Source organism: Panthera leo, chromosome B4, assembly GCF_018350215.1.
Source record: "Panthera leo isolate Ple1 chromosome B4, P.leo_Ple1_pat1.1, whole genome shotgun sequence".
Lineage (NCBI taxonomy): Eukaryota > Metazoa > Chordata > Mammalia > Carnivora > Felidae > Panthera > Panthera leo.
Window position 1 is genome coordinate 60,233,393 of NC_056685.1, and position 27,455 is coordinate 60,260,847.

A 27,455-nucleotide genomic window follows, 5' to 3' on the forward strand; every position below is an offset into this window, starting at 1 on the left:
CTCCTTGTTTCTTTTGTTGCATTAATACAGCTCACAGCCCCCAAATATTCTTTAATGAACTCCCCAAAGCTAGGGTTTGTATGGTGAAATTGATAAGGCAAGGTAAATATTGCAATCTAGAGTACTCCATTTTAGGCTGGTACTTTACATAAATATGATAGTTGATGACAGTTTTTCATGAAAGAAGGGAAAATTTTTGAGTAGGGTGACAAGATGAGAACATAATGAAACATTCTACTTCTTTTTAAGCCTGTTTTTCCCAATATACTTTATAATTTAGCTAAAATTCCCAAGACAGCAGAATCAGTGTTATTCAAATGTAAGTACCAGTGTACTTCCCAGCCCCCCTCTAATTGACTTGAAAGTTATCTACAGGTTGTCTGTATTCTCTTATACTCTCCCAGTAATGTGAATAGTCATAAAAAATAACTGCAGTTGACCAAGTAACTGTCTGGCATTGTTTGCTGATCAGTTTGTAGTCCCCACTCAGCTCAAGCTAGAAGTGATTGATTATAAGTTTTATGTTCTTTCTTTTTCTTCAGAATCATAAGCACCATTGTTCTTTCTTAGGATCCAAATAAGATTGTGGCTGTTGAAGTAGATCAGTGAGCGCTAGAGGTAACACAGTTTTATGTCACATATGGGGCATGGATGAGACCTTACAGTGGTTTGGGGAATGAATGGGGAAATGGGGTCATTGGTAGGCGAAATAACAGAAACATGCAAAATACTGACAGATAGTGATCTTTTGGCAGAAGACAACACTAAAGATTAGCCAATTGCCCACATTTTAGAAACTGAAGAAATCAGGAGTCAAAGATATCAAGTGACTTGCCTAACATTACACAACTAGTTAGAATTCCTGATTGTTAGTGTGGTCGTTTCTTCATTACACTGTTTCCTGTCTCTCTGCAATTGGATAGGGTAGCTTACTTCTAGCACATGAGGATAATTATGCTGTCCATTTCCCAACATGTATGGGTAGGTGACCCAAGACCTCCTTTCTTCCATGTCAGGAATCATGACAAAAAAAAAAGAGGTGGAAAAGCTTTCTCAGTACCCTTTTACCTATCTTCTTTCAACAAAGAAATAAATATCAGCAACCAGTGGCAGCAGGTAAGTCCTGGAATTCGACCTGACATAATTCCTACTTGAAGAAGGTGAAGAGGAAGAGAGTCGAAAGAGAGTATACACCCCACTGATTTGCTCATTATCTACCTTAGAGCTTCTCCATTCTGCCCCAATCCTTCTTTCATTCCACCATATTCCATTCCTCTGATGAAATGATGGATGTCAAAGTACTTTATAGGTTTTACAAAATACTAATTGTGTAGCATTTTTCCCAGAGACTCAGGGTGTGAAAGCCGTTCGGTAGATATGAAGTTGATTTCGTTGGTGGAGCCTCAGAATATTGGGTATTTTTAAACAAAGAATGTATGAGAATGTTACCATTTTTGCAGCACTCTTGGTTTTGAATGGAGAGCTGGTTCTCTAAAATGGTCATGGATGAAGACTCCCTGGAATGTAGTCATTACAATTTCTTGAGTACCTACTATGTGACACCCAGTAGACTGGGAGGAAGAAATACAGATTAGACAAAAGAAACGTGTACAAATTAGAAAGGTACAGATAACTATTACACATGATAACTGTCATAACATACACCATGGGTCCTTTGGCAACAAAGACAATTGGGCATTTAAATGAGATTGGGATCAGTAGGGAAGGACAGCTTCCTGCAGAGGTTGACTTAAGCTAAGTTGTAAATGAAGAATGGAGGTGAGCCATTCTCTGCAGGAGTAAAGGAGGTATTTTACATAGAAGGAAGAACTGTTCAGAAGCACAGGGCACGAAATATGAAATAACACTCTTTTAATCAGGAGATGTGGTTTGCACAATAAAGCAGAGGGCGTACACAGAGGTGGGTGAGCTATGAGACTTGAGGGATGCACGTGGACTGGGTAAAGAGATCTGTTGAACCAAAGAGTATAGAAATTATCTTGCATGCAGTCAGGAAAACAGAAGGATTTTAAGGATGAGAGGACTTGATCAAATTACATTTAAAAAAATTGTTGGCCTTGGTACGTTTTTTATTTAGTAAAACATATATAACATAAAAATTGCCATTTCAACCATTTTTAACTATACAATTCAGCGGCATTAATTATGTTCACAGTGTTTTGTTTTGTTACATTATTACTACTGCCTATTTCCAAAACTTTGTTATTACCCCAGTCAAACTCTGTGCTCATTAAATAATGATACTCCATACCTCGTTTCCCTCAGTCCCTGGTAACCTCTAGCATATTTTCTAGTTCTATGATTTTGCCTATTCTAGATATCTTATATAAGTAGAGTCATGCAATGTTTGTCCTTTTGTATCTGGCTTATTTCACTGGGCATTACATTTTCTTTTTTTTTCTCAATATATGAAATTTATTGTCAAATTGGTTTCCATACAACACCCAGTGCTCATCCCAAAAGGTGCCCTCCTCAATACCCATCACCCACCTTCCCCTCCCTCCCACCCCCCATCAACCCTCAGTTTGTTCTCAGTTTTTAAGAGTCTCTTATGGGCATTAAATTTTCAAATTTCATGTGTGTTACAGCATATATCAGAATTTCATTCATTTCTTTTTATGGCTGAATAATATTCCATTGTATGTATATACCACATCTTTGTACCATTTTTTAAATTTAACTATAATTGACACACAATGTTACATTAGTATCAGATGCACAACACAGTCAACTTCTCTATGCATTATGGTGTGCTTATCACATAGCTACAGTCTGTCACCATACATCCCTATTACGATATCATTGACAATATTCCCTATGCTGTGCCACTTATTCCTATGACTTACTCATTTTATAAGTGTAAGTCCATATCTCCTACACCCCTTCACCCATTTTGCCCATCCTTCCCTCTGGCAACCATTAATTCTCTGTATTTATAAGTCTGATTCTACTTTTTGTTTATTCATTTGTTTTGTTTTTTAGGTGCCCCATGAGTGAAATCATATATTTGTCTTTCTCTTGGTCTGACTTAGTTCACTTAGCAAAATACCCTCTAGCTTCATCCATGTTGTTGCAAATGACCTCATCTTTTATTTGGTGGTGTAATATTCTAATGTGTGTGTGTATGCCACTTCTTTATCCACTTCTCTATTGATGGACACTTAGGTTGCTTCCATATTTTGGCTATTGTAAATAATGTTGCAGTGAACATAAGGCTGCATGTATTTTTTTGAATTAGTGTTTTGGTCTTATTGGGTAAATACCTAGTAGTGGAGTTATTGGATTATATGTTATTTCTGTTATAAATTTTTTGAGGAACTTCCATACTGCTTTCCACAGTGGCTATACCAATTTACATTCCCACCATAGTGCATGATATTTTCTCTACATCCTTGCCAACACTTTTGTTATTTCTTACCTTTTTAATTTTAGTCATTCTGACAGGTGGAAAGTGGTATCTTATTGTGGTTTTGATTTGCATTTTCCTGATGATTAGTGATTAGCTTGTGTCTGTTGGCCATCTGTATGTCTTTGGAAAACTGCCTATTCAGATCTTCACCCATTTTTAAATCAGATTGTTTGCTTTTTGGGTGTTGAGTTGTATAAATACCTTATATATTTTGGATATTAACCCCTTATTAGATAGTCATTTGCAAATATCTCCTCCCGTGATATAACAACAATTGTTATATTGTTGGTTTCCTTTGCTGCACTAAAGCTTTTTATTTTGATGTAGCCCAATAGTTTATTCTTGTTTTTGTTTCCTTTGTCTTAGGAGATATGTCTAGAACAATATTGTTACAGCCAATGTCAGAGAAATCACTGCCTATGTTCTCTTATAGAATTTTTATGGTTTCAAGTTTCACATATAGGTCTTTAATCCATTTTGAGTTTATTTTTCTGAATGGTGTTAGAGAGGTCCAGTTTTCTCAGAACCATTTGTTGAAGATACTCTCTTTTCCCTATTGCCTAATCTTGCCTAATTTGTCATAGATTAATTGACCATATAATGGTGGGTTTATTTCCAGGCTCTCTATTTGGTCCCATTGATCTATGTGTCTGTTTTTGTGCCAGTACCATGCTGTTTTAATTATTATAGCTTTGTAGTATATCTTGAAATTTGGAACTGTGATACCTCCACTTTTGTTCTTTTTCAAGGTTGCTTTGGCTACTCAGGGTCTTTTGTTGTTTCATACAAATTTTAGGATTGTGCAAGTTCTGTGAAAAATGCTTTTGGTACTTTGAGACGGATTGTACTGAATCTTTAGATTGCTTTGGGTAGCATGGACATTTTAACAATATAAATTCTTCCATTCCATGAACATGGAATATCTTTCCATTTATTTCTGTCATCTGTAATTTCTTTCATCAGTGCCTTATAGTTTTCAGAGTACAGGTCTTTCACCTCCTTGGTTAAGTGTATTCCTAGATATTTTAGTCTTTTTGGTGCAATTTTAAATGGGGTTGTTCACTTAAAATCTCTTTCTGCTAGTTTGTTATTAGTGTATAAAACTGTAGCAGATTTTGGTATATTTTGTATACTGCAAATTTACTGAATTTATTAGTTTTTTTTTAAACATTTATTATTGAGAGACAGAGAGACACAGAGTGTGAGCAGGGGAGGTAGAGAGAGGGGGAGACACAGAATCTGAAGCAGGCTCCAGGCTCTGAGCTGTCAGCACAGAGCCTGACACAGGGCTCGAACTCACAAAGTGCAAGATCATGACCTGAGCCAAAGTTGGTTGTCCAACCAACTGAGCCACACAGGCGCCCCTAAATTTATTAGTTTTAATAGTTTTTTGATGGAGCCTTTATGGTTTTCTATGTTATGTCAAGTCATCTGTAAATAGTGACAGTTTCACTTCTTCCTTATCGATATGATTGCCTCTTATTTCTCTTTCTAGTCTGATTGCTATGGTTAGGACTTCTAGTTGAATAACAATGGTGAGTGGACATCTTTGTTTTGTTCCTGATTGTAGAGGAAAATCTCTCAGTTCTTTACCACTGAGTATGATGATGGCTCTGGGTTTTCATATATGGCCTGTATTATGTTGAGGTGTGTTCCCTCTAAACCCACTTCGTTGAGAGTTTTCATCATGAATGGATGTTGAATTTTGTCAGATGCTTTTACTGCATCTATTGAGATGATATGATTTTTATCCTTAGTGTTGTTGATATGGTTTATCATGTTGATTGATTTATAAATAATGAATCATCCTTGCATTCTTGGAATAAATCCCACTAGATTGTGGTGAGTGGTCCCTTTTAATGTATTGTGGAATGTAGTTTGCTAATACTTTGTTGAGAATTTTTGGATCTATATTCATCAGAGATATTGAGATATTGGCTTGTAGGGGTTTGTGTGTGGGTGTGTGTGCGTGTGTGTGTCTGGTTTTGGTATCAGGGTAATGCTGGCCTAGCAGAATATATTTGGAAGCTTCCCTTTTTCTGTTTAGAATAGATTGAGAATAGGTATTAACTCTTCTTTAAATGTTTAGTAGAATTCACCTGTGAATCCATCAGGTCTTTAACTTTTATTTTTTGGTCATTTTTGATTACCAATTCAATTTCATTACTAGTAGTTGGTATGTTCACATGTTCTTTCTTCCTGATTTGGTTTTAGGAGATTGTACATTTCTAGGAATTTATCCATTTCTTTTAGCTTGTCCAATAATTTTTGCTATATAATTTTTTGTAGTGTTTTCTTATAATCCTTCTGTATTTCTGTGATCTTATTTTTCCTCTTTTGCTTCTGATTTTATTTGGGTCCTTTCTCTTTTTTTTTCTTGATGAGTCTGCCTCAGGGTTTATCAATTTTGTTTATCTTTTCAAACAACCAGCTCTTAGTTTTATTGATTTTTTTTTTTCTATTTTTTTCTTAGTCTCTCTATCATTTGTTTTTGCTCTGGTCTTTATTCTTCCTTCCTTCTACTCAACTTCCTTCTAATTCCTTCCTTCTACTCACCTTGAGCTTTGTTTCTCATTTTCTAGTTCTTTTAAGCATAAGGTTAGATTTTCTTTTTTGAGCTTGCTTTCTTTCTCTTTTTTTCTCTTTTTGTTTTGTTTTTGTTTTTTGAGATCGGCTTGTATTGCTCTATATTTTCCTCCTAGAACTGTTTTTGCTGTGTCCCAAAGGTTTTGGACTATTGTATTTTCATTTTTCTCTGTGTGTTTAAAAATTTTCCCTTTGATTTCTTTATTGACCCATTGGTTGTTTAGCAGTGTGTTCTTTAGCCTCCATGTGTTTGTGTGTTTGTTTGTTTTTTAATGATTGATTTCTAGTTGCATACTGTTGTGGTTGAAAACATGCATGGTATGGATTTCAGTCTTCTGAAATTTATTGAGACTTTTGTTTTTATGGCCTAACATGTGATCTGCTCTGCAGAATGTTTCATGCACACTTAAAAACAATGTGTATACTGTTATTTTTAGATGGAATGTTCTGTGTATATCTGTTAAGTCCATCTGGTCTAATGTGTTGTTCAAAGCCAGTGTTTCCTTGTTGTTTTTCTGCCTGGATGATCTACCCATTGATATTTGCTTTATTTAGGCGCTCCTATGTTGGTTGTGTGGGTATTTACAACATATCCTCTTATTGGATTAAGCCCTTTATCAGTATGTAGTGGCCTTCTTTGACTCTTGTTACAGTCTTCATTTTAAAGTCTATTTTGTCTGATAGAAGTATTGCTATCCTGGACTTCCCCCCCCCCCCCACTTCCATTTGCATGGAATATTTTTTCTATCCTTTTACTTTCAGTCTATATGTGTTTTGGGGTCTGAGGTGAGTCTCTTGTAGACAGCATTTGTTTTTTTATCCATTCTGCCACCCTATGTCTTTTGATTACAGTATTTAGGCTATTTACATTTAAACTGATTATTGGTAGGGGCGCCTGGGTGACTCAGTCCGTTAAGTGTCCGACTTCGGCTCAGGTCATGATCTCACGGCTCGTGAGTTCAAGCCCCACCTCGGTCTCTGTGCTGACAGCTCAGAGCCTGGAGCCTGTTTCAGATTCTGTGTCTCCCTCTCTCTCTCTCTGACCCTCCCCCGTTCATCCACTGTCTCTCTCTGTCTCAAAAGTAAATAAACATTAAAAAAAATTTTTTTTTAAACTGATTATTGGTAGGTATATACTTATTGCCATTTTTTTCTCTGGTTGTTTTTGTAGTTCTTCTCTGTAGTTCTTTCTCTTGCTGTCTTTCTTTGTGATTGATGAGTTTCTGTAGCATCATGTTTGGCTTTCTTTTTCTTTTTTCATGTCTATTGTAGTTTTGGGGTTTGTGGTACCATGGGGTTCATATATAACATCCTAAGTAATAGCACTCTTTTTAAGTTGATGGTCATTTGAGTTCAAACACATTCTTAAAAAAGATTTGTTTTGCTCTTTCCTCCATGTTTTATGTATATGCTGTCATATTTTATATCTTTATTCATAATTTTCTAACATCTAATGGCCATTTCTTTTCCATTTAAAGAATTTCCTTTAGCATTTCTTATAAGGTTAGTTCTATGGTAATAAAATCATTTTGGTGGTGGTAGAGGGAGGGGGAATTCTTTATCTCTCCTCCAACTCTGAATGATAATCTTGCCGGGTAGAGTATTCTTGGTTGTAAGTTTTTTCCATCTTACTTTGAATATATCATGTCACTCCCTTTTGGCTTACAAAGTTTCTGCTGAAAACTGAGCTGATAGCCTTTTAGGGTTTTTGTTGTAGGTAAATTTTTGTTTCTCTCTTGCTGCTTTTGAAAATCTGTCTTTGGGAGTGCCTGGGTGGCTCAGTCAGTTAAGCATCCAACTCTTGATTTTTGGCTCAGGTCATGATCTCATGGTTTGTGAGATCAAGCCCTATGTCAGGCTCTGGGCTGGCAGCACAGAGCCTGCTTGGGGTTTTCTCTCTCTCTCTCTCTCTCTCTCTCTCAGTCCCTCTCCCTTCCTCTCTCTCTGTTCCTCCCCCACCCATATTCTCTCTCTCTCTCTCTCTCTCACACACACACACACACACAAAATAAATAAATAAACTTAAAAAAAAAATCTCTCTTTTTAAAGTAGGTTCTATGCCCAGTGTGGGACTTGAATGTCATGACCCTGAGATCAAGAGTAGTGTGCTCTACTGACTGAGCTAGCCAGGCACCCCAAGTCACTCTTAATCTTTAACCTTTGACATTTTAATTATTATGTGTCTTGGTTTGGACCTCCTTGGGTTCATCTTGTTTAGAACTCTGTGCTTCTTGAACCTGGATGCCTATTTCCTTCTCTATGTCAGGGAAGTTTTCAGCTATTTTTTCAAATAGGATTTTTCCCTCTCTCTTGCTTCTTCTAGGTCCCCTATAATGAGAATGTTTTTTCACTTGATGCTGTCCAAAAGATCCCTTAATCTACCTTCATTTATTTATTACTATTTTCTCTTTTTATCCTTTAGCTTATGTGCATTTCATTACTCTGTCTTCCAGATCACTGATATGTTCTTCTGCATCCTCTAAACTGTTGATTCTCTCTAATATATTTTTTTTTTTATTTCAGTTATCATATTCTCCAACTCTGGTTCTTTTTTACATTTTCTATCTCTTTATTGAGGTCCCAATGAGTTAATCTACTCTTCTCTGCAGTCCAGTGAGCATCTGTATGATAATTACCTTAAATTCTTTATTAAGCATATTGCTTACCTCCATTTCATTTAGGTCCTTTCTCTGAGTTTTTGTCTTGTTCTTTCCTTCAGAGTATATTTCTCTATCTCCCCATTTCACTTGACTTCTTATATTTGTTTCTATGAATTAGGCAGATAACTACTTCTAAACTTGAAATAATTGTCTTGTGTTATTCCCTATGTAGACCTTGTGTACTTGGTGGCTTTCACTGGCTGGAGATGTGTCTAGCATGAGCTGGGTGTCCCAGGACTCTCCACACAGTGGGTACCCTGGCAGGATAGCTGAAGTGGGTACAGGTCAGTGCAGTCCCTGCACTCTTCATGCAGCAGGTGCCCTGGCAGGATAGTGGGTTCATGCAGGAGTTTCCTAAGGCTGTACACCCAGAAGGAACCTTGACAGGATAGTTGAATCTGAAGTGGGTTTTATTCGGGGCGTCCTGGGGCTCTCCACAAAGAGGGCACCCTAGTAGGACAGCTGAAGCTGAAGTGGTTATATATCGTGGGATCCCAGGGCTCTCCATGCACTGGGCACCCTGTCCTGACAGCTAAAGCTGAAGATGCAGGCCAGTGTTTCAGATTGTGTACACTGAGGGCTCTCTGGCAGGACAGCTGAAGTGAGTGCAGGCTGGGGTTTCTGGGGGCACTGCATGCAGGGGGTGCCCTGGTGGGATGACTAGAGTTAAGGCAGTATGTGGACCAGGAGACCCCTCAGCTCTATACACAGTGAGTGTCCTGGTAGGATAGCTGAAGTGGGTGCAAACAAGTATGTTCCAGGACTGTCTGTACAGAGAGTGACTTGGAGAGGTGATGTACCTGGGCAGGGAGGGGTCCTGGGGTGCTCTGCCCAGGGGTTGCCATATATCACATTTGGTTTATTCATCTGTTGTGCATTTAGGTTGTTCTTATCTTTTGCCTGTTGTGAATAATGCTGTTATGAACATTGGTGTACACATATCTGTTTGAGTCCTTGCTTTAAGTTCCTTCGGGTATATACCTAGGAGTGGAATTGCTGGGTCATATGGTAATTCTGCTTAGTTTGTGAGGAACCACAACTATTTTCCACAGTGGCTGTACCATTATATATTCCCACCAGCAAAGTGCGAGGGATCCAGTTTCTCCATATCCTTGCTGACACTTGTTATTTTCCATTTTTAAAAAGAATATAGCTATCCTACCAGGTGCGAAGTGGAGCAGAGTTACATCTTCAGAGAATCATTGTGGAAAACAGCATGAAGGATGGGTTGAAAGGGGAAAATCCAGCAGGCAGAGAAAATAGCTGAGAAGTTCTTGCTAGGGGTTGTTTTCTGAGCATTGGTCTAAGAGAGTAGCTCTGGACAGCAGGACATGAAAAGGGAGAGACCTATTATGACACATTTAAAAGAGAATTAATGACTGTTGTTTAGGGAGAGCAGGCGTGCAAGAAGTGTCCAACAAGTTTTCTGACTTGGTTACCTACATGGAGGATGGTATTATATGTGGAGATTGAGGGATAGATGATGAATTCAGTTTTGGACACAATGAGAATGTATTATTTCTGGGATCTTCAAGTAGGCAGTTGGATGTGAGGGTCTGGAACTCAGGGTTGAGTCCTAGTCTGGAGAAAGAGATTCACACATCATTAATGTACAGACACAAGTGCAGGGATTGGCATGGATGCAGTCACTGGGGGAGGTGTGTGGAGTGGGAAGACTTGGGGGCTGAGGATATACTCTGGGGGTACTTGGGCCTAGACACAGTAAAGGAAGGAGGGAATCCTACCACAAATGTGAGAAGACATGGCTCTGAAGTAGGAGTATGTCAGAAACCAAAGGAAGAGGGATTTCAAAAGAGGAAGGCATGGAGCGAAGCAAATCGGGGAGATGTTTGGATTGTATTTGCTCCCAATTTCATTCGTCTTTGTTTGATATAGGGAGAAGGCCTACATTTCATTCAAAATGCAGTTAAAGTAGTTTTTAAGGAAAACTTGCACTGTATTTTGAAAAAAATTATGTCTCTGTCATATAAGATGCTACACTAAGAAAGTGCATCTAAATAATGCGAACATTATTGATATCAGAAAGCTTGTTAAATCCATATGCAAAAATATGACTATAGACCAAATGCCAGTACGGAGAAAAAAATATAGATAGCAAATTTACTAATTGCCTAGGTTTGTGCTGCAAACAAGAAGTGAATTGTTTGGCTAACACAATCATGCCTTTTTCCAGTTCTACCATGGACCATGAAATAGTGGTATATTTGGCTTTCGTAAGTACAGTAGGTTGGGATTTCACCAAAGAGGTGAATTCAGTGAGTGAGTTCATTCGCCAAAACATCTATAATCAAAAAAAAGCATGATTCATAACAGCTAAAGTTTGTCTTTTGAAATTGAAGTAATGTGTATGTATATACAGTTCCAGACCAATAGGAAGAAAATCATTCACCTGTAAAATTATTTTCTGTTTTATTCCCTAAGTATGATGTTAGACTAAAAGGGGAAAAGAGAAAAGAAGCTGACTTAATCTAACCTAGTTTTTTGCTTCAGAGACCAATCACAGAGCAGACTGGAAATGATGACAGCAACAGGAGAGGCTTAATGGAAGACATACCAGCCTCCTGTTAGGTATATGACCTTGAGCAGTCATTAACCTTAGTGGCCTCAATTCCATCCTCTGTAAAATGGGGATGGTGACAACTACATGATTCTCAAATGTGAGAATCAGATAACATATGTGAAAAAATATATACATATATATAATCTTTGGTTACGAATTCCTTGTTTGTTTGTTTGTTTGTTTTAATGTAATTTACTGTCGAGTTAGCTAACATATAGTGTATACAGTGTGCTCTTGGTTTGGGGGTAGATTTCCGTGATTCACTTCTTACATATAACACCCAGTGCTCATCTCAACAAGTGCCCTTCTCAATGCCCATCACTCATTTTCCCCGCTCCCCCACTCTCCCCATCAACCCTCAGTTTGTTCTTTGTATTTAAGAGTCTTTTATGGGTTTGCCTCCCTTTCTGTTTGAAACTATTTTTTTCCCTTTGCCTTCCCCCCATGGTCTTCTGTTAAGTTTCTCAAGTTCCACCCATGTGAAAACATATGATATCTATCTTTCTCTGACTGACTTATTTCACTTAGCATAATACCCTCCAGTTCCATCCATGTTGCTGCAAATTGCAGGATTTCATTCTTTCTCATTGCCAAGTAGTATTACATTGTATATATAAACCACATCTTCTTTATTCATTCATCAATTGATGGACATTTGGGCTCTTTGGATAATTTGGCTATTGTTGAAAGTGCTGCTATAAACTTTGGGGTACATGTGCCCCTATGAATCAGCACTCCTGTATCCTTTGGATAAATTCCTAGTAGTGCTATTGCTGGGTCATAGGGTAGTTCTATTTTTAATTTTTGAGGAACCTCACAATGTTTTCCAGAGCAGCTGCACCAGTTTGCATTCCCACCAACAGTGCAAGAGGGTTGCTGTTTCTCCACATCCTCGCCAGCATCTATAGTTTCCTGGTTTGTTCATTTTAGCCACTCTTACCAGTGTGAAGGGGTATCTCAGTGTGGCTTTGATTTGTTATTTTCCTGATGATGAGTGATGTTGAGCATATTTTCATGTGTCTGTTGGCCATCTGGATGTCTTCTTTGGAAAAGTGTCTATTCATTCTTCTGCCCATTTCTTCACTGGATTATTTGGGGGTTTTTTTGGTGCTGAGTTTGGTAAGTTCTTTATAGATTTTGGATACTAACCCTTTATCTAATATGTCATTTGCAAATATCTTTTCCCATTCCATAGGTTGCCTTTTAGTTTTATTGATTGTTTCCTTTGCAGTGCAGAAGCTTTTAATCTTGATGAGGTCCCAATAGTTTATTTTTGCTTTTATTTCCCTTGCCTTCGCAGATGTGTCAAGTAAGAAGTTGCTGTGGCTGAGGTCAAAGAGATTGTTGCCTGTTTTCTCCTCTAGGGTTTTGATGGTTTCTTGTCTCACATTTAGGTCTTTCAACCATTTTGAGTTTGTTTTTGTGTATGGTGTAAGAAAGTGGTCCAGTTTCATTCTTCTGCATGTTGCTGTCCAGTTCTCCCAGCACCATTTGCAAAAGAGACTGTCTTTTTTCCATTGGATACTCTTTTCTGCTTTGTCAAAGATTAGTTGGCCATACATTTGGGGATCTGATTCCAGGTTCTCTATTCTATTCCATTGGTCAATGTGTCTGTTTTTGTGCCAATACCATACTATCTTGGTAATTACAGCTTTGTAATACAGGCTAAAGTCTGGGATTGTGATGCCTCCCACTTTGGTTTTCTTTTTCAACATTACTTTGACTATTCAGGGTCTTTTGTGGTTCCATACAAATTTTAGGATTGTTTGTTTCAGATTTGGGAGGAATGCCAGTGCAATTTTGATTTGGATTGCATTGAATGTGTAGGTTGCTTTGGGTAGTATTGAGATTTTAACAGTATTCTTCCAATCCATGAGCATGGAATGTTTTTCCATTTCTTTGTATCTTCTTTGATTTCCTTCATAAGCTTTGTATAGTTTTCAGCATACAGATCTTTTACATCTTTGGTTAGGTTTATTCCTAGGTATTTTAAAATATTTTTGACACAGTACGACAACTATGAAAGCTATTTTTTATTTAGACAGTGAGAAGGAAAAGCATCCCTTAAGTTTTTATCTTAGTGGCTCTTTTTATCTGGCATATTTATAAGCATCTCTTTATAAAGTTCACTAATTTTTCTATAGAGAGAATGAATTTTTAAGCAAGAAAATATTAAAAACTCAAAATATGTCAGATAAATATAATAGTTCAAAGGTAAGCTAAACTTGGAAAATGATAATTGTTGAGTCAAGAGGGAAATTTGGCAAGATGAATCAGAAACCTTAAAATAGTTATCCATAACATTGTATTTCTGAAGGGTTATCATGGGAAAAATAATCAAATATGCATGCACCACAATAGTATTAGCTATATTATTTATAATATTGAAATATCCAGTAATAGAAAATGATTAGATTATGGTTTAGCTAACCAATGGGCTATTTAATCATTTTCAGTCCTTTTCCCCAAGAATATCTGATGGTGTGGGAAATATTTGTGTTACAATGTTAAGTGAATAAGACAAGCTATAAAAAATTATACACTATTATCTGAACTTTATTCATTATATGTAATATTCTATATATTATACATTCCATATATAGTATATATTCTGTTTCTATATGGAACACACATCTCCATAAATAGACTATACACACATACACACCATATCTAAATTAAATAGTCAAAGCTGTTTTCTGTATGTATCTAGATACATGTTTAAGAAAAAGACTGGAAGGAGACAGTAAAATACTAACCATGATAATTTCCAGGTGATATTATGGGTACTTTCTTCTGAGTTTTTCAAGTCCCCCCTGAAAAATGATGCATTTGGAAATATATTTTTTAAATATGTATTTTTAGAAAACAACTTGCCTCTTTTTCTTTCTCTCCTTTATAACCATGGATTAGCTTTGTTCTACAGGTGTATTTATATCTAATGATCAGCATGGATTCTTATATTGCTGTCTTTCACTCTTTTGGTTTTCTGAATGTCCATTTCTTTTTTTTTTTTTTTTAATTTTTTTTTTTCAACGTTTTTTATTTATTTTTGGGACAGAGAGAGACAGAGCATGAACGGGGGAGGGTCAGAGAGAGAGGGAGACGCAGAATCGGAAACAGGCTCCAGGCTCCGAGCCATCAGCCCAGAGCCTGACGCGGGGCTCGAACTCACGGACCGCGAGATCGTGACCTGGCTGAAGTCTGACGCTTTACCGACTGCGCCACCCAGGCGCCCCTGAATGTCCATTTCTAATAGATTCTTTAGGAAGGGCTCATGGGATCATTGTAGCCTGAAAGTTGGCAAGTTTATAATAGTTTGTTTGCAGCTTTGTACTTGGAGGTCAATTTGGGTAGATATAAAATCCTGGACTCATATTTCCCTTCCTTGAGTGTCTTAAATTTGGGCACTAAGAATTGTTGAAAAATCTACTAACAATCTTGTTTTCTTTTCCTTATTAGTGACTTAGCCTTTTTGCCTGGTTATCCAGTGATTTTTTTTTTTCTTTAAAGTAGTTTTAACTATGGGGCACCTGGGTGGCTCAGTTAAGTGTCCCACTCTTGATTTCACAGTTTGTGAGTTCGAGCCCCACATTGGGCTCTGCACTCTCAGCACCAAGCCTGCTTGGGATTCTCTCTCTCTTCTCTCTCTGCCCCTCCCTCGCTTGCACGTGCTTGCTCTCTCTCTCAAAATAAATAAATAAACTTTAAAGAAAAATAAAGTAGTTTTAATTATGATTCCTTGTTGGCCATGCTAACATGGTTATGGTATCCTTTCAATATATAATTCCGGGATTTTTTCCAAATTTTAGAAAAATGTTCTGGAATTATAGTTTTAATGTTTATTTTGTTCTATTGTTTGGCATTCTTTGCAGTCTCAGTCATATTTATATTGGGCTTATTTTTGTTTTTTGTTTTTTACACTTCTGTGTGTATCACTTTCTATTGAATATTTTTTAAATCTCATTTAAGTTTTTTTTTCCTTATTGAAGTTCAGTTGACATACAATGTTATATTAGATTTGGGTGTACAACATAGTGATTTGGCAATTCACACATTCAGTGCTCACTATCATAAATGTAGTTATCTGTCACCACATAACATTAGTATATTATTGATGATGTTCCCCATGCTGTACGTTTCATCTCTGTGGCTTATTTATATTTTATAACTGGAATTTTGTACCTCTTAATTCTCTTCACCTATTTTGCCAATCTTCTCATCCACTTCCCCTCTGGCAACCACCAGTTTGTTCTCTGTATTTAAGAGGTTTTTGTTTTTTTGTCTGTATTGATACATTTGGAAATATATTTCTTAAAATACATATTTTTTATTTTTTTTCCATTTTATTATTTTATTTTTTTTAATATGAAATTTATTGTCAAATTGGTTTCCATACAACACCCAGTGCTCATCCCAACAGGTGCCCTCCTCAATGCCCATCACCCACTTTCCCCTCCCCCCCAACCCCCATCAACCCTGTTTGTTCTCAGTATTTAAGAGTCTCTTATGGTTTGCCTTATTCCCTCTGTAAGTTTTTTTTTTCCCTCCCCCTTCTCTTCTCCCCTGATCTTCTGTTGAGTTTCTCAGGATCCACATATGAGTGAAAACATATGGTATCTGTCTTTCTCTGCCTGACTTATTTCACTTAGCATAACATTCTCCAGTTGCTACATCCATGTTGCTACAAATGGCCAGATTTCATTCTTTCTCATTGCCAAGTAGTATTCCATTGTATATATAAACCACATCTTCTTTATCCATTCGTCAGTTGATGGACATTTAGGCTCTTTGAAATATATATATTTTAAAAACTACTCAGCCTGCATGATTTTTTAATGTGGAAAGTATTCTGTCACCATCAGTATATTTCATTTTAGCAGTGGTCTGGTGACTCCATTTCTTTTTTTTTTTTTTTTTTTTAATTTTTTTTTCAACGTTTTTTATTTATTTTTGGGACAGAGAAAGACAGAGCATGAACGGGGGAGGGGCAGAGAGAGAGGGAGACACAGAATCGGAAACAGGCTCCAGGCTCCGAGCCATCAGCCCAGAGCCTGACGCGGGGCTCAAACTCACGGACCGCGAGATCGTGACCTGGCTGAAGTCGGACGCTTAACCGACTGCGCCACCCAGGCGCCCCATGGTGACTCCATTTCTTAATGAATAACACATACACATACATACACAAACATACATGTATGTATATATTCCCACACATATATATACATTTGGCATAGTCTGCTAGGGAATATGCTACTGTGAATTTTTTTTTTTAATTTTTTTAACGTTTATTTATTTTTGAGACAGAGAGAGAGACAGAGCATGAACGGGGGAGGGGCAGAGAGAGAGGGAGACAGAATCGGAAGCAGGCTCCAGGCTCTGGGCCATCAGCCCAGAGCCCGACGTGGGGCTTGAACTCACGGACCGCGAGATCGTGACCTGAGCTGAAGTCGGATGCTTAACCGACTGAGCCACCCAGGCGCCCTGCTACTGTGAATATTAATGTTATTGGCAAGTGATCAGACTTTCTAGTCTTCAGTGATATTTTTCATCATCCAGATGAATTTTAACAAAATAAATTCCTTTTGTTTAAAGGTCTGAAATTCTTAATTCATTTTTAGGCTATTTTCATACAGCTGCCGTAAAATTTTTGGTAAAGCCATCAATTGTTTAAAAATTATTCTATTTAACATTATTCATATTAAAATTCTATTTCTCAGGATTGGCATGAGATCATTTTTAAGTAGAGCACCAATTATTGTTCATTGTCAGCTGTCGCCCTGTTGGGGATCATGTGCCTGTAGCCTCGGGAGGAGAACCACCGTTTGTGTCAACAGTGATAATCATTTCTGGTCATTAGGAGCTCAGGGTAGCATTCGTAACTAAACCCTGAACAGGAATTAGGATGATGGTACTTAATCTCACATTTATTTCTCTTTCAAGAATTAAATAAAATCTGTTTCATGTCGTTTGACATTTTATCCTGCTTTTTTGTAGAAAGGAAGATGGTGAACAACACGTACAAATGAAGTCCTTCAGGTACATTAAATTGTGAGATTGGCACGTGGTGGGTGGAAAAGGCTGCACATGCAAACCTTTAGCCAAAGTGAAAGGCAACATCAAGACAGAATTGGTTCACGAATATGAGGTTTTTCTATCTACTTTCTTTTCTATCTACTTGAATAACATTTTGTCTTAAGATGCCTCTAAATTTTTCTTACAAGAGCTGTTTATTTAAATATTTCCCTTAAGCACTAGAGAAGAGTGGGTTCCTTATATAAACAAATATAAACAAATATAAACAAAATATAAACAAACGATTACTTATGAGGAGCTTCTGATGGTTAGGAATTCATCGTCGTAAAATTCTCTGTCAGTTGTTTCAACGTAGTCTCAACATCAACAGAAATTTTTCTAGATCTGGCCACCTGGCCGCATCTCAGTGTTGCTTTTTCTTCATTTATTCTGGCTTTTGATGTGATTTACAAAACTCTGGCATGGGTCAGAGTGGCAATAACAGTACACAGAATTAAGAGCCAGAGCCCTGCTGCTCCATTATGAAGTGAGCAACCAGCCTCTGGGAAGCATGCCTTTCCTTCATAGGATCATCCAGATGTCTTGTCAAGTGCATCTCCTTGAAGAAAAGAACTTTATTCAAATGCTAGCTATTGTGCCTTCCTCTGGGTTCCCTGGTTCCTACCATCATCATTCATTGTTCTCCACAGTGGCCTTGGTCCCACCTGTCTCTAACCCACAGCTTTGAGAGCACCCTGTCTGCTGTACAGCCGTGGCATCGGGCATCTCTGTCCATTGCTGTTGTCCGTGCTGGTGGGTAATACCGGTAGAAATAAGAGGTGATCATTCTAACACGAGGATAACTATAACATTCTTCTAACCATTAAATTTTAATCTAAAAATTACTCGTGAATAGACCAAAGTATGAGTGCATAACTAAATTTTATGTGAATACACATATAATTTTAACTCCATCCCGTTCACTCAAAAGGTCATAGTTTGTTCCAGGAATGGCATTACCCAAGTGTGAATGGTTGGGGGAGAGGGAAGTATTATCTCCATCAGTCTCCTTCAGTGTTCTCCCCTCCCCCACTCTTTTATGTAGAAAAATTACATTTTCTTTCATCTAATTTAAAGTTGCCGTAGGGGCGCCTGGGTGGCTCAGTCGGTTAAATGTCCGACTTCAGCTCAGGTCATAATCTCGTGGGTCATGGGTTTGAGCCCTGGATCAGGCTCTGTGCTGACAGTTCAGAGCCTGGAGCCTGCTTCAGATTTTGTCTCCCTCTCTCTTTCTGCCCCTTCCCCACTCACGCTCTGTCTGCCTCTTGCTCCCAAAAATAAGCATGAAAAAATTTTTAGAAAATAAAGTTGTTATAGAAATAGCTCCAAGCAAGTCTCCTACTTCTTACCCATCAGATTGTCCTTTGAAAACTCTTCTTACTTGGAAATTCTGGAGTTGCCATGATCTGAGTATTCTAAGAGAAACAGACAAATGCTTACAGTTAAGCGTGAAGAGTAAAATAGCCTAATTCTTGAAATGTAAGATCTACATTTTCCCAGCTGTGTAAAATGTCTTATCAATGGCATCTTCCTGCTAATTGGCAACGTTTTTCTTGCCTTCTGATGTATTAACACTGAATTTCCAACAGATGGTGGCTTAGGTTTGGTGACATATGGTAACAGTATAAAAGGTACTGAGGTAGTGGAGAGAGGGAAGTGATTAATCATGCAGTAGTCATAGAAAGTTTTCGGGAGAATAACCGAGCTGGGTTTTGAAGAAGAAGTAGGATTTTTCTATGAATATAGAAGGGAAGGATATTCTAAGCCTAGTAAAGAGCAAGTCAGTGGAGATGTGAGAGGACTTGGCATGTTTGAGGACTAGCAAGTCATTTGGCGTTGCTACTAAATAACACTTGGAGAGGTAGGGAAAGCATGGAGAGATGGAACAGACTGAGGGCACAAGCCAGGGCATGGTGAACCTTGAGATGTCATTAGGGAGTTTGGCTCTTCCTCTTAGGCAGTGGAAATGTATTTAGCAGCTTTATGCGGAGGAATTCGATGACTTCATTTGTTTTAGAATAACTTTGGAAGCGGCGGTTTGTATAGACTGGAAGAGGAAGACACTAGAAAGTATAGCAGGTTAAAAGGCTTTTGGGGATAGTGCAGTGAGCTATCGCCTAATGAATTAAGGTGGCGACTGATGGATGGAGAGGAAGAGAAGACATATTTAAGAACTAGAACCTATAGGAATTTGTGATTATGTGGTTCCTCAGAGTAAAGAAGGAAGGGTTCAGAATGACCCTAGTGATGTCAGCAACCAAGATAAACTCTATAGAAGGAGTAAATCAGGGGTAATGGAGGAAGGAGAAATAAAATGGGGCAAATTGCAAAGAATGTATTCAGTGTGGGATTACTTGAGGCTTAAGGCGCTTGTGAATCACATAGGTGTGTAATTCAAGTTCTGAAGGTCGGGGCCTGGGTGAGGTATGAATGAGGTAGGGATTTCGTAGTAAGCAGCTTATGTACAATTGTAAAGTCTTTGCAGAAAGGAGGTATCTCAGGGTGAAGCTGTAAGGTGAGGAAAGAGTATAGCCAAACAGGGAATCTTGGGGACACCACTGTTTAAGGATCGAAGAGCTGATAAAGAGACTAAGGGGACTGAGCTGAGCAGGAGGATGGAGGAGCAGGAACGGTCCCAGAAGCCGGAAAAAGAATAAGAAATGTCAGTACTGTCAAATTCAAGTCAGGGATCAGCAAGGAACTGCATAAAATAAGGACACTAGAAATAGTTTCAGTGGGTCAGTGTCTGTGGGAGGTTGATTTTAATAGATGGAAAGCCTGTGAAGTGAAAGACATAGTGGAGATGGTGTTCTTCCCAGGAAGCTGGCTGAGAAGGGAAGATGGCAAGGAAAAAAATCCCTAGAATTGGGAAAAGGTTGTTTCCCCCCGCCCCCCGGATGGAGAGATTTGCACACACTTGTAGCCCCATGGGAAGGAGCTGTGGAAGAGAGTGACCTTAAAATGCTGATAACTGCAGGGGCTCCTGGGTGGCTCAGTCAACTTCGGCTCAGGTCATGATCACACAGCTTATGAGTTTGAGCCCCGTGTTGGGTTCTGTGCTGACAGCTCAGAGCCTGGAGCCTGCTTGGAATTCTGCATCTCCCTCTTTCCATCTCTCCCCTTCTCTGTCTCTGTCTGTCTCAAAACTAAACATTAAAAAAAAAAAAAAAAGATGCTGATAACTGCTGATGATAATACCCGGCAAGAGTGAGCTGCAATGGAAGGCTACTCAACTCTTCCTCTGAAGACAGGAAGTTATAAAACTACCCACGTGGTTCTCAGACACATCTTAATTCTTGAAGGCTTGCAGAAATAAGATAGGGAGGAAGGAGCAGGGGTAGTTGGTGGGGTGAAAGCTCCGTGAATGGGCACCGTCCCTGTGCTCAGCAGCGCCCTCCTCTTCCCTGAACTGCCAGTGCAGGGCCAGAGTTGGGAGCTAGGATCGAGTGTGCTTGGGGGCCTCCTCTGGCTCCAGCTGGTGCCTCTGGGGGAACCGTGGGTCTGCTCATTGTTAAAATAAAGGAGGTTCTTTTCCTTCTTAGAGAAGCTCATAGTCAAACTGAAAAGCGGAGGAGAGATAAAATGAATAACCTGATTGAAGAACTGTCTGCAATGATCCCTCAGTGCAATCCCGTGGCACGTAGACTGGACAAACTGACGGTTTTAAGAATGGCTGTCCAACACGTGAGATCTTTAAAAGGTGAGTTTGGAAGTGGCTTCCACACTTGGATTTGTGAAGTCCTCCCTGTAATCAAGGTACTTGATTCATTCGTTCTGTTGTTATTGGCTACTGAGATTCTGTACAGATGTGTCTTTCAGCTTTATAGGCATCAGTTTTTTATAGGCATCAATCTTGATACTTGCTGATATTCTGTATGTGGAGAGAACACGACTCTAGATATCGAAAATCTTGGTTTCACTAAAAGCTTTATCTGAAGTGCACACAGTACATTTTTCCATTTGTGTCATCTTCCAAATCTTTTATCAATGTCTTACAGTTTTCAGAGTATAGTTCTTCCACTTCCTTGGTCAAATTTATTCCTAGGTATTTTATTATTTTTGATGCAATGCTAAATGTAATTGTTCTATTAATTTCTCCTTCTGCTAGTGTTATTAGTGTATAGAGGGGCAATGGATTTTTGTATATTGATTTTGTATCCTGCAACTTCACTGAATTCATTTGTTAGTTCTAATAGTTTTTTGGTGGAGTCTGTAGGATTTTCTCTGTATAGTATTTTGTCATCTGCTTATAGTGACAGTTCTACTCCTTCCTCACCAGTTTGGATGCCTCTTCTTTCTTTTTCTTATCTGATTGCTGTGGCTAAGACTTCCAGTACTGTGGTGAATAAAAGCAGTAAGAATGAGCATCCTCATCTTCTTCCTGATCTTAGAGGAAAAGCATTCATTTTTTTACCACTAAGGATGAAGTTAGCTCTGGGTTTGTCATTTATAGCATTTATTATGTTATGTTCCCTCTGTACCCACTTTGCTGAGTTTATCTAAATATTGTGTTTGCCAAATGCTTTTTCCTGCATCTGTTGAGGTGATCATATGATTTTTATCTTTCATTTTATAACATGGTGTATTTTGATTAATTTGCAGATACCAAACCATCCTTGCATCTCTGGAACAAATCCCACTTGATCGTGGTGAATGATCCTTTTAATGTATTGTTAAATTTGGTTTGGTAGTATGTTGTTGAGGATTTTTGTGTTCTTCAGGGCTATTGGTCTGTAATTTTCTTGTTTTGTAGTGTCTTTATCTGGTTTTGCAATCAGGGTAACACTGACCTCATAGAATGAATTTGGAAGTTTCCCTTTCTCTTCTATATTTTGGAATGATTTAAGAAAGGTAGATATTAATTCTTCTTTAAATGATTGGTAGAATTCAGTGATGTAGCCATCTGGCCCTGGACTTTTGTTTATTGAGAATTTTTTGACTACCGACTCAATTTCATTGCTGGTAATTGTTCAGATTCTTTTTTCCTGATTCATTTCTGGAAGATTGTAGGTTTCTAGAAATGTATCCATTTCTTCTAGTTTGTCTAATTTGTTTGCATAGAATTTTTTGTTCTACTCTTTTTCAATCCTTTGCAATTTTGCAGTGTTGGTTGTAACTTTTTTTTGTTTGTTTGTTTATTTTTTGTTTGTTTGGTCTCTGTTTCATTTATTTCCACTCTGATCTTTATCATTTTCTTCCTTTTACTAACTTTGGGTTTTGTTTGTTCTTTTTCTAGCTCCTTTAGGTATAAAGTTAGATTGAGATTTTTCTTCTTCCTTGAGGTGGGTCTGTATCACTATAAACTTCCCTCTTAGAATTACTTTTGATACATCTCAGGGATTTTGAACCATTGTTTACATTTTCATTTATTTCCATGTATTTTTTCCTTTCCTCTATGAGTTGTTGACCCATTGGTTGTTTAGTAGTGTGTTTTTTTAACCTCTACACATTTGTGTTTTTCCAGGTTTCTTTTTTTAATTGATTTCTAGTTTCATACTGTTGTAGTCAGAAAAGATGTTTGATAGGATTTCAGGTTCTTTTTTTTTTTTTTTTTTTTTCAGTCTTCTTAAATTTATTGAGACTTGTTTTGTGGCCTAACGTGATCTATCCTGGAGAATGTTTCATGTGCACTTGAAAAGAATCTGTATTGTTATTTTGGATGGGATGTTTTGTGTATGTATATCTGTTAAGCCCATCTGTTGTACTCTGTCATTCAAAGCCACTGTTTTGTTATTTTCTGTCTAGGTGATTTATCTGTTGATATAAGTAGGGTGTTAAAGTCCTCTACTATTATTGTATTACTGTTAACTTCTCCCTTTATGTATGTTCATGTTTTCCTTGTGTATTTAGGTGCTCCTATGTTGGATGTATAGGTATTTACAATTTTTATATCCTCTTGTTGGAGCATTCCCTTTATTATTATGTAATGGCCTTCTTAGTTTCTTGTTATTTGTTTTGAAGTCTATTTTGTTGATATAAATATTGCTACCCCATCTTTTCTTTTGCTTTCATCTGCATGGAATATCTTTTTCCATTCCTTCATTTTCAGTCTGTGTCTTTAGCTCTGAAGTGAGTCTCTTGTAGGCAGCATATAGTTGGGTCTTGTTTTGTTACCCATTGAGTCACTCTATGTTTTTCGATGGGAACATTAGGTTTATTTACATTTAAAGTAATTATTGATAGGTACATATTGGCATTTTAAAAATTGTTTTCAGGTTGTTTTTGTAGTTCTTCTCCATTCCTTTCTTCTTCTTCTGGTCCCTTCCCTTGTGATTTGATGACTTTCTTTAGTGTGATGCTTAGATTTATTTCTCTTTATTTTTTGTGTATGTATTATAGGTTTTTGGTTGTAGTGACCGTGAGTTTCATATATAAAATCCTAGTATAGAGCAGCCTATATTAAGGTGACGGTCAGTTAACTTTGAACACATTCTAAAAGCACTACATTTGTACTCCCCCTCTCCACATTTTATATATATGATGTCACAGTTTACATCTTTTTTTATTTCGTGTATCCTTTGATTTTTATAGATATAATTTTACTACCTTTGTCTTGTAACTGTCATTCTAGTTTTATCAGTGGTGGATCCACTACCTTTACTACATAGTTGTTTGTTGTTGTTTTTTTTTAACATTTTATTTATTTTTGAGACAGAGACAGAGCATGAACGGGGCAGGGGCAGAGAGAGAGGGAGACACAGAATCAGAAGCAGGCTCCAGGCTCTGAGGCATCAGCCCAGAGCCCAACGCGGGGCTCGAACTCACGGACCGCAAGATCGTGACCTGAGCTGAAGTCGGACACTCAACCGACTGAGCCACCCAAGCGCCCCACTACATAGTTGTTTTTACCAGTGAAATACTTTTCTTTCATAATGTTCTAGTTATAGCCCCTTCTTTTCTGCCTAAGAAGTCCCTTTAACAAAAAATTGTACTTTCAATCACCTTCCTTAGATTTCCACATGTGGTAGAACAGTGGCTTCTCTACTCCAACTAGCTGACTGTGTGCAGATCCGAAGAGCAGGCGGTGGGGAAAAGAACGTATAGCCTTGATCCCTTCAATGCCATGCAGAATGGCACAAGCGTGGGGATACTGCTTGGCAGGCTTCCTTTTGGGAGTGTGACTGGAGGTCTCATTTTCATAACTGTTGTGAAATAAGATTCTCTTTTACCCACAACTGGATCTTGCATAAGTTGTATGCAATATTTCCTTTAAGTCTTTTGGCAGTGAACATTTGCAGGCTCAACTGAGGTCGTTTGATTGCAACCCTAAAATTACCCAACAATTTTCACATTTGTAAGGCCCTGAGGGAGGAGGACCTAAGGGAAAAGCCACAAATCTATCGATTAATTCAACAATCATGCACTGGGCAGCAAATAGCTTCCTGTCTACGCTGGGAACTTGAAAAGGAAGCAAGATCTCTATGCTCTAGGGGTTCACGGTAAGCAAGAGCAACAGACCCCGGCAGAGATCATTAAAACCTAGTGTGATAGGGGCACCTGGGTGGCGCAGTCGGTTAAGCGTCCGACTTCAGCCAGGTCACGATCTCGCGGTCCGTGAGTTCGAGCCCCGCGTCAGGCTCTGGGCTGATGGCTCGGAGCCTGGAGCCTGTTTCCGATTCTGTGTCTCCCTCTCTCTCTGCCCCTCCCCCGTTCATGCTCTGTCTCTCTCTGTCCCAAAAATAAATTAAAAAAAAAAAAAAAAAAAAAAAAAACGTTAAAAAAAAAAAAAAAAAAAAACCTAGTGTGATAAATGCTACAGTGGAAGTATGAGTGACAGGAGCAGCAATAGAAGCTCCGTGGGGATGAGACACTGTCTAAATCCAGAGCAGATTCTGTGGCATGGAGCACAGGTTTTTGCCCTGGGCCCTTGTAAGCTGAAATGCGGTGATCAAGTACTCCTCGCACATCCTGAGCATACCCTTTAGTCAGTGCTGCCCACAAGTGAGAGGACTTAAGGCCACTGGGTCTGTCTGCATTCCAGGGCATTTACCAGCATATACCCCCAGCTCGCACCACAAAAGCCTAGACACGGAATCATCAGAGGGCTGCAGGTGGATCGTGTTATTTGGGTCCCTACATAATTACTTTAAAGACAGAAGGATGGAGAATAATTTTTTGTACTATACTCTCAACAGTGCTTCTCAAATTAGCTGGGTGGAGGACAAGTGTTATCCACTCCCATCCATTGTGAAATACACTTAATTACTGGAAAAAGGATCAGGGCTGGGATCCACAACAGTGTCGATTCCATAAGCGTCTAAATGCTTGTTCTTAGTTTCTGTACTCACCTGCCACAGTTTGCTGCTGACATTGGTCCGCAGACCACACTTAGAGTAGCCCTTCTTTTCATCATGTACCTTCAGAGAAACTGTGGGCATTATATGTGTGCAATCATAACACTGGGGCCCAGTAGGGTACAGTGGTGCATGCATATGGTCCCAGAAGTAAACCTCCTGGGTTCACGTCTTGGCTCTTTGACTTAAGAGCTGTGTGACTTACTCCCATTATTTAACATTCTAATCCTCAGCTTCTGTATCTGTAACAGGGATAATGCACTTACCTGATAGGGTCGTTGTTAAGAGTAAAGAATAATATATATAAAGGACAAGCACAGTGTTTACTCATGTTGGAGTTGGGGGTAAGAGGAGGAGGGGGAGGAATAGTTACTGAGATTTTGATCATTTTAACCTAACGAACACTGTCATAAAGGTGAGCAATCATGTTTCCTCATTGGTTTTTGCCAGCAGAAATCTGAGAATCCAAATTCATTATCCCTCATTGGCACATGTACAGAATGTCACGGCATGCATTTTATTAACACACCTCACCCTAGCTTTAGCTCTCCCCTTGCTCCCCTCATTTTCTCAAGAGCACGTCCTCACTCACTGTCAGGGCTCGCCTATTCTGGCCAATTTACCCTGACAGGGTTTCCCCAGCATCCCTCTGCCAACCTTGCTTCAAGCCAGACAAGCAGATATCACTGGTTTGCTCAAATTGATGTATTGCTGTACCCTGGCCTGGAACGCAGTCTGTATCTTTCAGCTCTTTCTCAACTTCCTCCCACCAGGTTGCTGTGTAGTAATTATAACAAGAAATCGTTTGAGGGAATTCTTGGTGGCCTATCTAGAAGATAGATTCTGAAAAATAGATTTTTTTTTTTTTTTAAGAGAGCATGAAATCTGGGGAGAGACAGAGAGAAAATCTTAATCAGGCTCCATGCTCAGCACAGAGCCCCACATGGGGCTCGATCCCATCACCCCGGGATCATGACCTGACCCAAAATTAAGAGTCGGTCATTCAACTGACTGAGCTACCCAGGTACCCCTGACAGGTTTTCGTTTACTTATGCAACGCTCATAAGGGTGCTACCAATCTGAGAAAACGTTATCAAATCATACCATGAGGTGTTTTTTATTTTCCCTCCTCCCCCCCCTCCCCCATCACTTAGGTATTTTGTGAGTTTGAGCTGCAAATCCATCCAAGGACCAGTATGTAGTTAAAATATCTCAAGGTAGAGGGGAGGACCCTCTCAGGGCATTAACCCATCTTTCTCTTGGAAAAGCAACTTTTCTTGCAATCCTCAGGAAAAAGGCTTGGGGTTAGGGATGTTGAGAAGAAAAGGGAGGGAAAGTTCATTTACCTGTGAATCACCCTTGCCTGGAGGTTATCTGGAGACTGGGCACCTAGGCTTGGTGGACTGTCCCCTGCGCCCCCTTGTGGCCAGAAAGGGCTTTCTCCTGTCAAGGTGGGTAGATGCCTTCAGGGCAAATGTGATTTGGTGCTTCCCTTACTTCTCTCATTCAAACTTTGACCTAGGTTTTGACCTGCTGATTCCTTATTTTGCCAGCTGTTCAGTTATTTTAATACAATATACTCTTTGCTTAGGGCTTGAATTATTTCGTTTATATTTTATACATATTTGTATATTATCAGAAGTCTCCCTATGATTTTTAAAGAGCTATATGGAAAATTTTATGAATCCATAGAAATGGTTTAAAATTCTACAGTTTTCCTCTTTGGGGTAATTCACATGATCAGTTTTAATAAGCTAAGAAATTACAGAAATAACTAGATTGTTGAATATTGTTGCATGTTGTAGTGTTAGAGATATTACTCTTTTTAAATA

The 27,455-nt window shown here is 38.5% G+C and overlaps 1 protein-coding gene across 2 annotated transcripts in view; it reads left to right on the top strand.

Moving 5' to 3' along the window:
* Positions 1-27,455, top strand: part of ARNTL2 (aryl hydrocarbon receptor nuclear translocator like 2) — a 121,854-nt gene that overhangs the window by 42,486 nt on the left and 51,913 nt on the right. For both annotated transcript variants that reach the window (XM_042946136.1, XM_042946137.1), the window contains exons 3-4: positions 17,252-17,293; positions 20,872-21,029. In XM_042946136.1, coding sequence (XP_042802070.1) covers positions 17,252-17,293; positions 20,872-21,029 — 200 coding nt within the window. The remainder of the gene's footprint in view (positions 1-17,251; positions 17,294-20,871; positions 21,030-27,455) is intronic.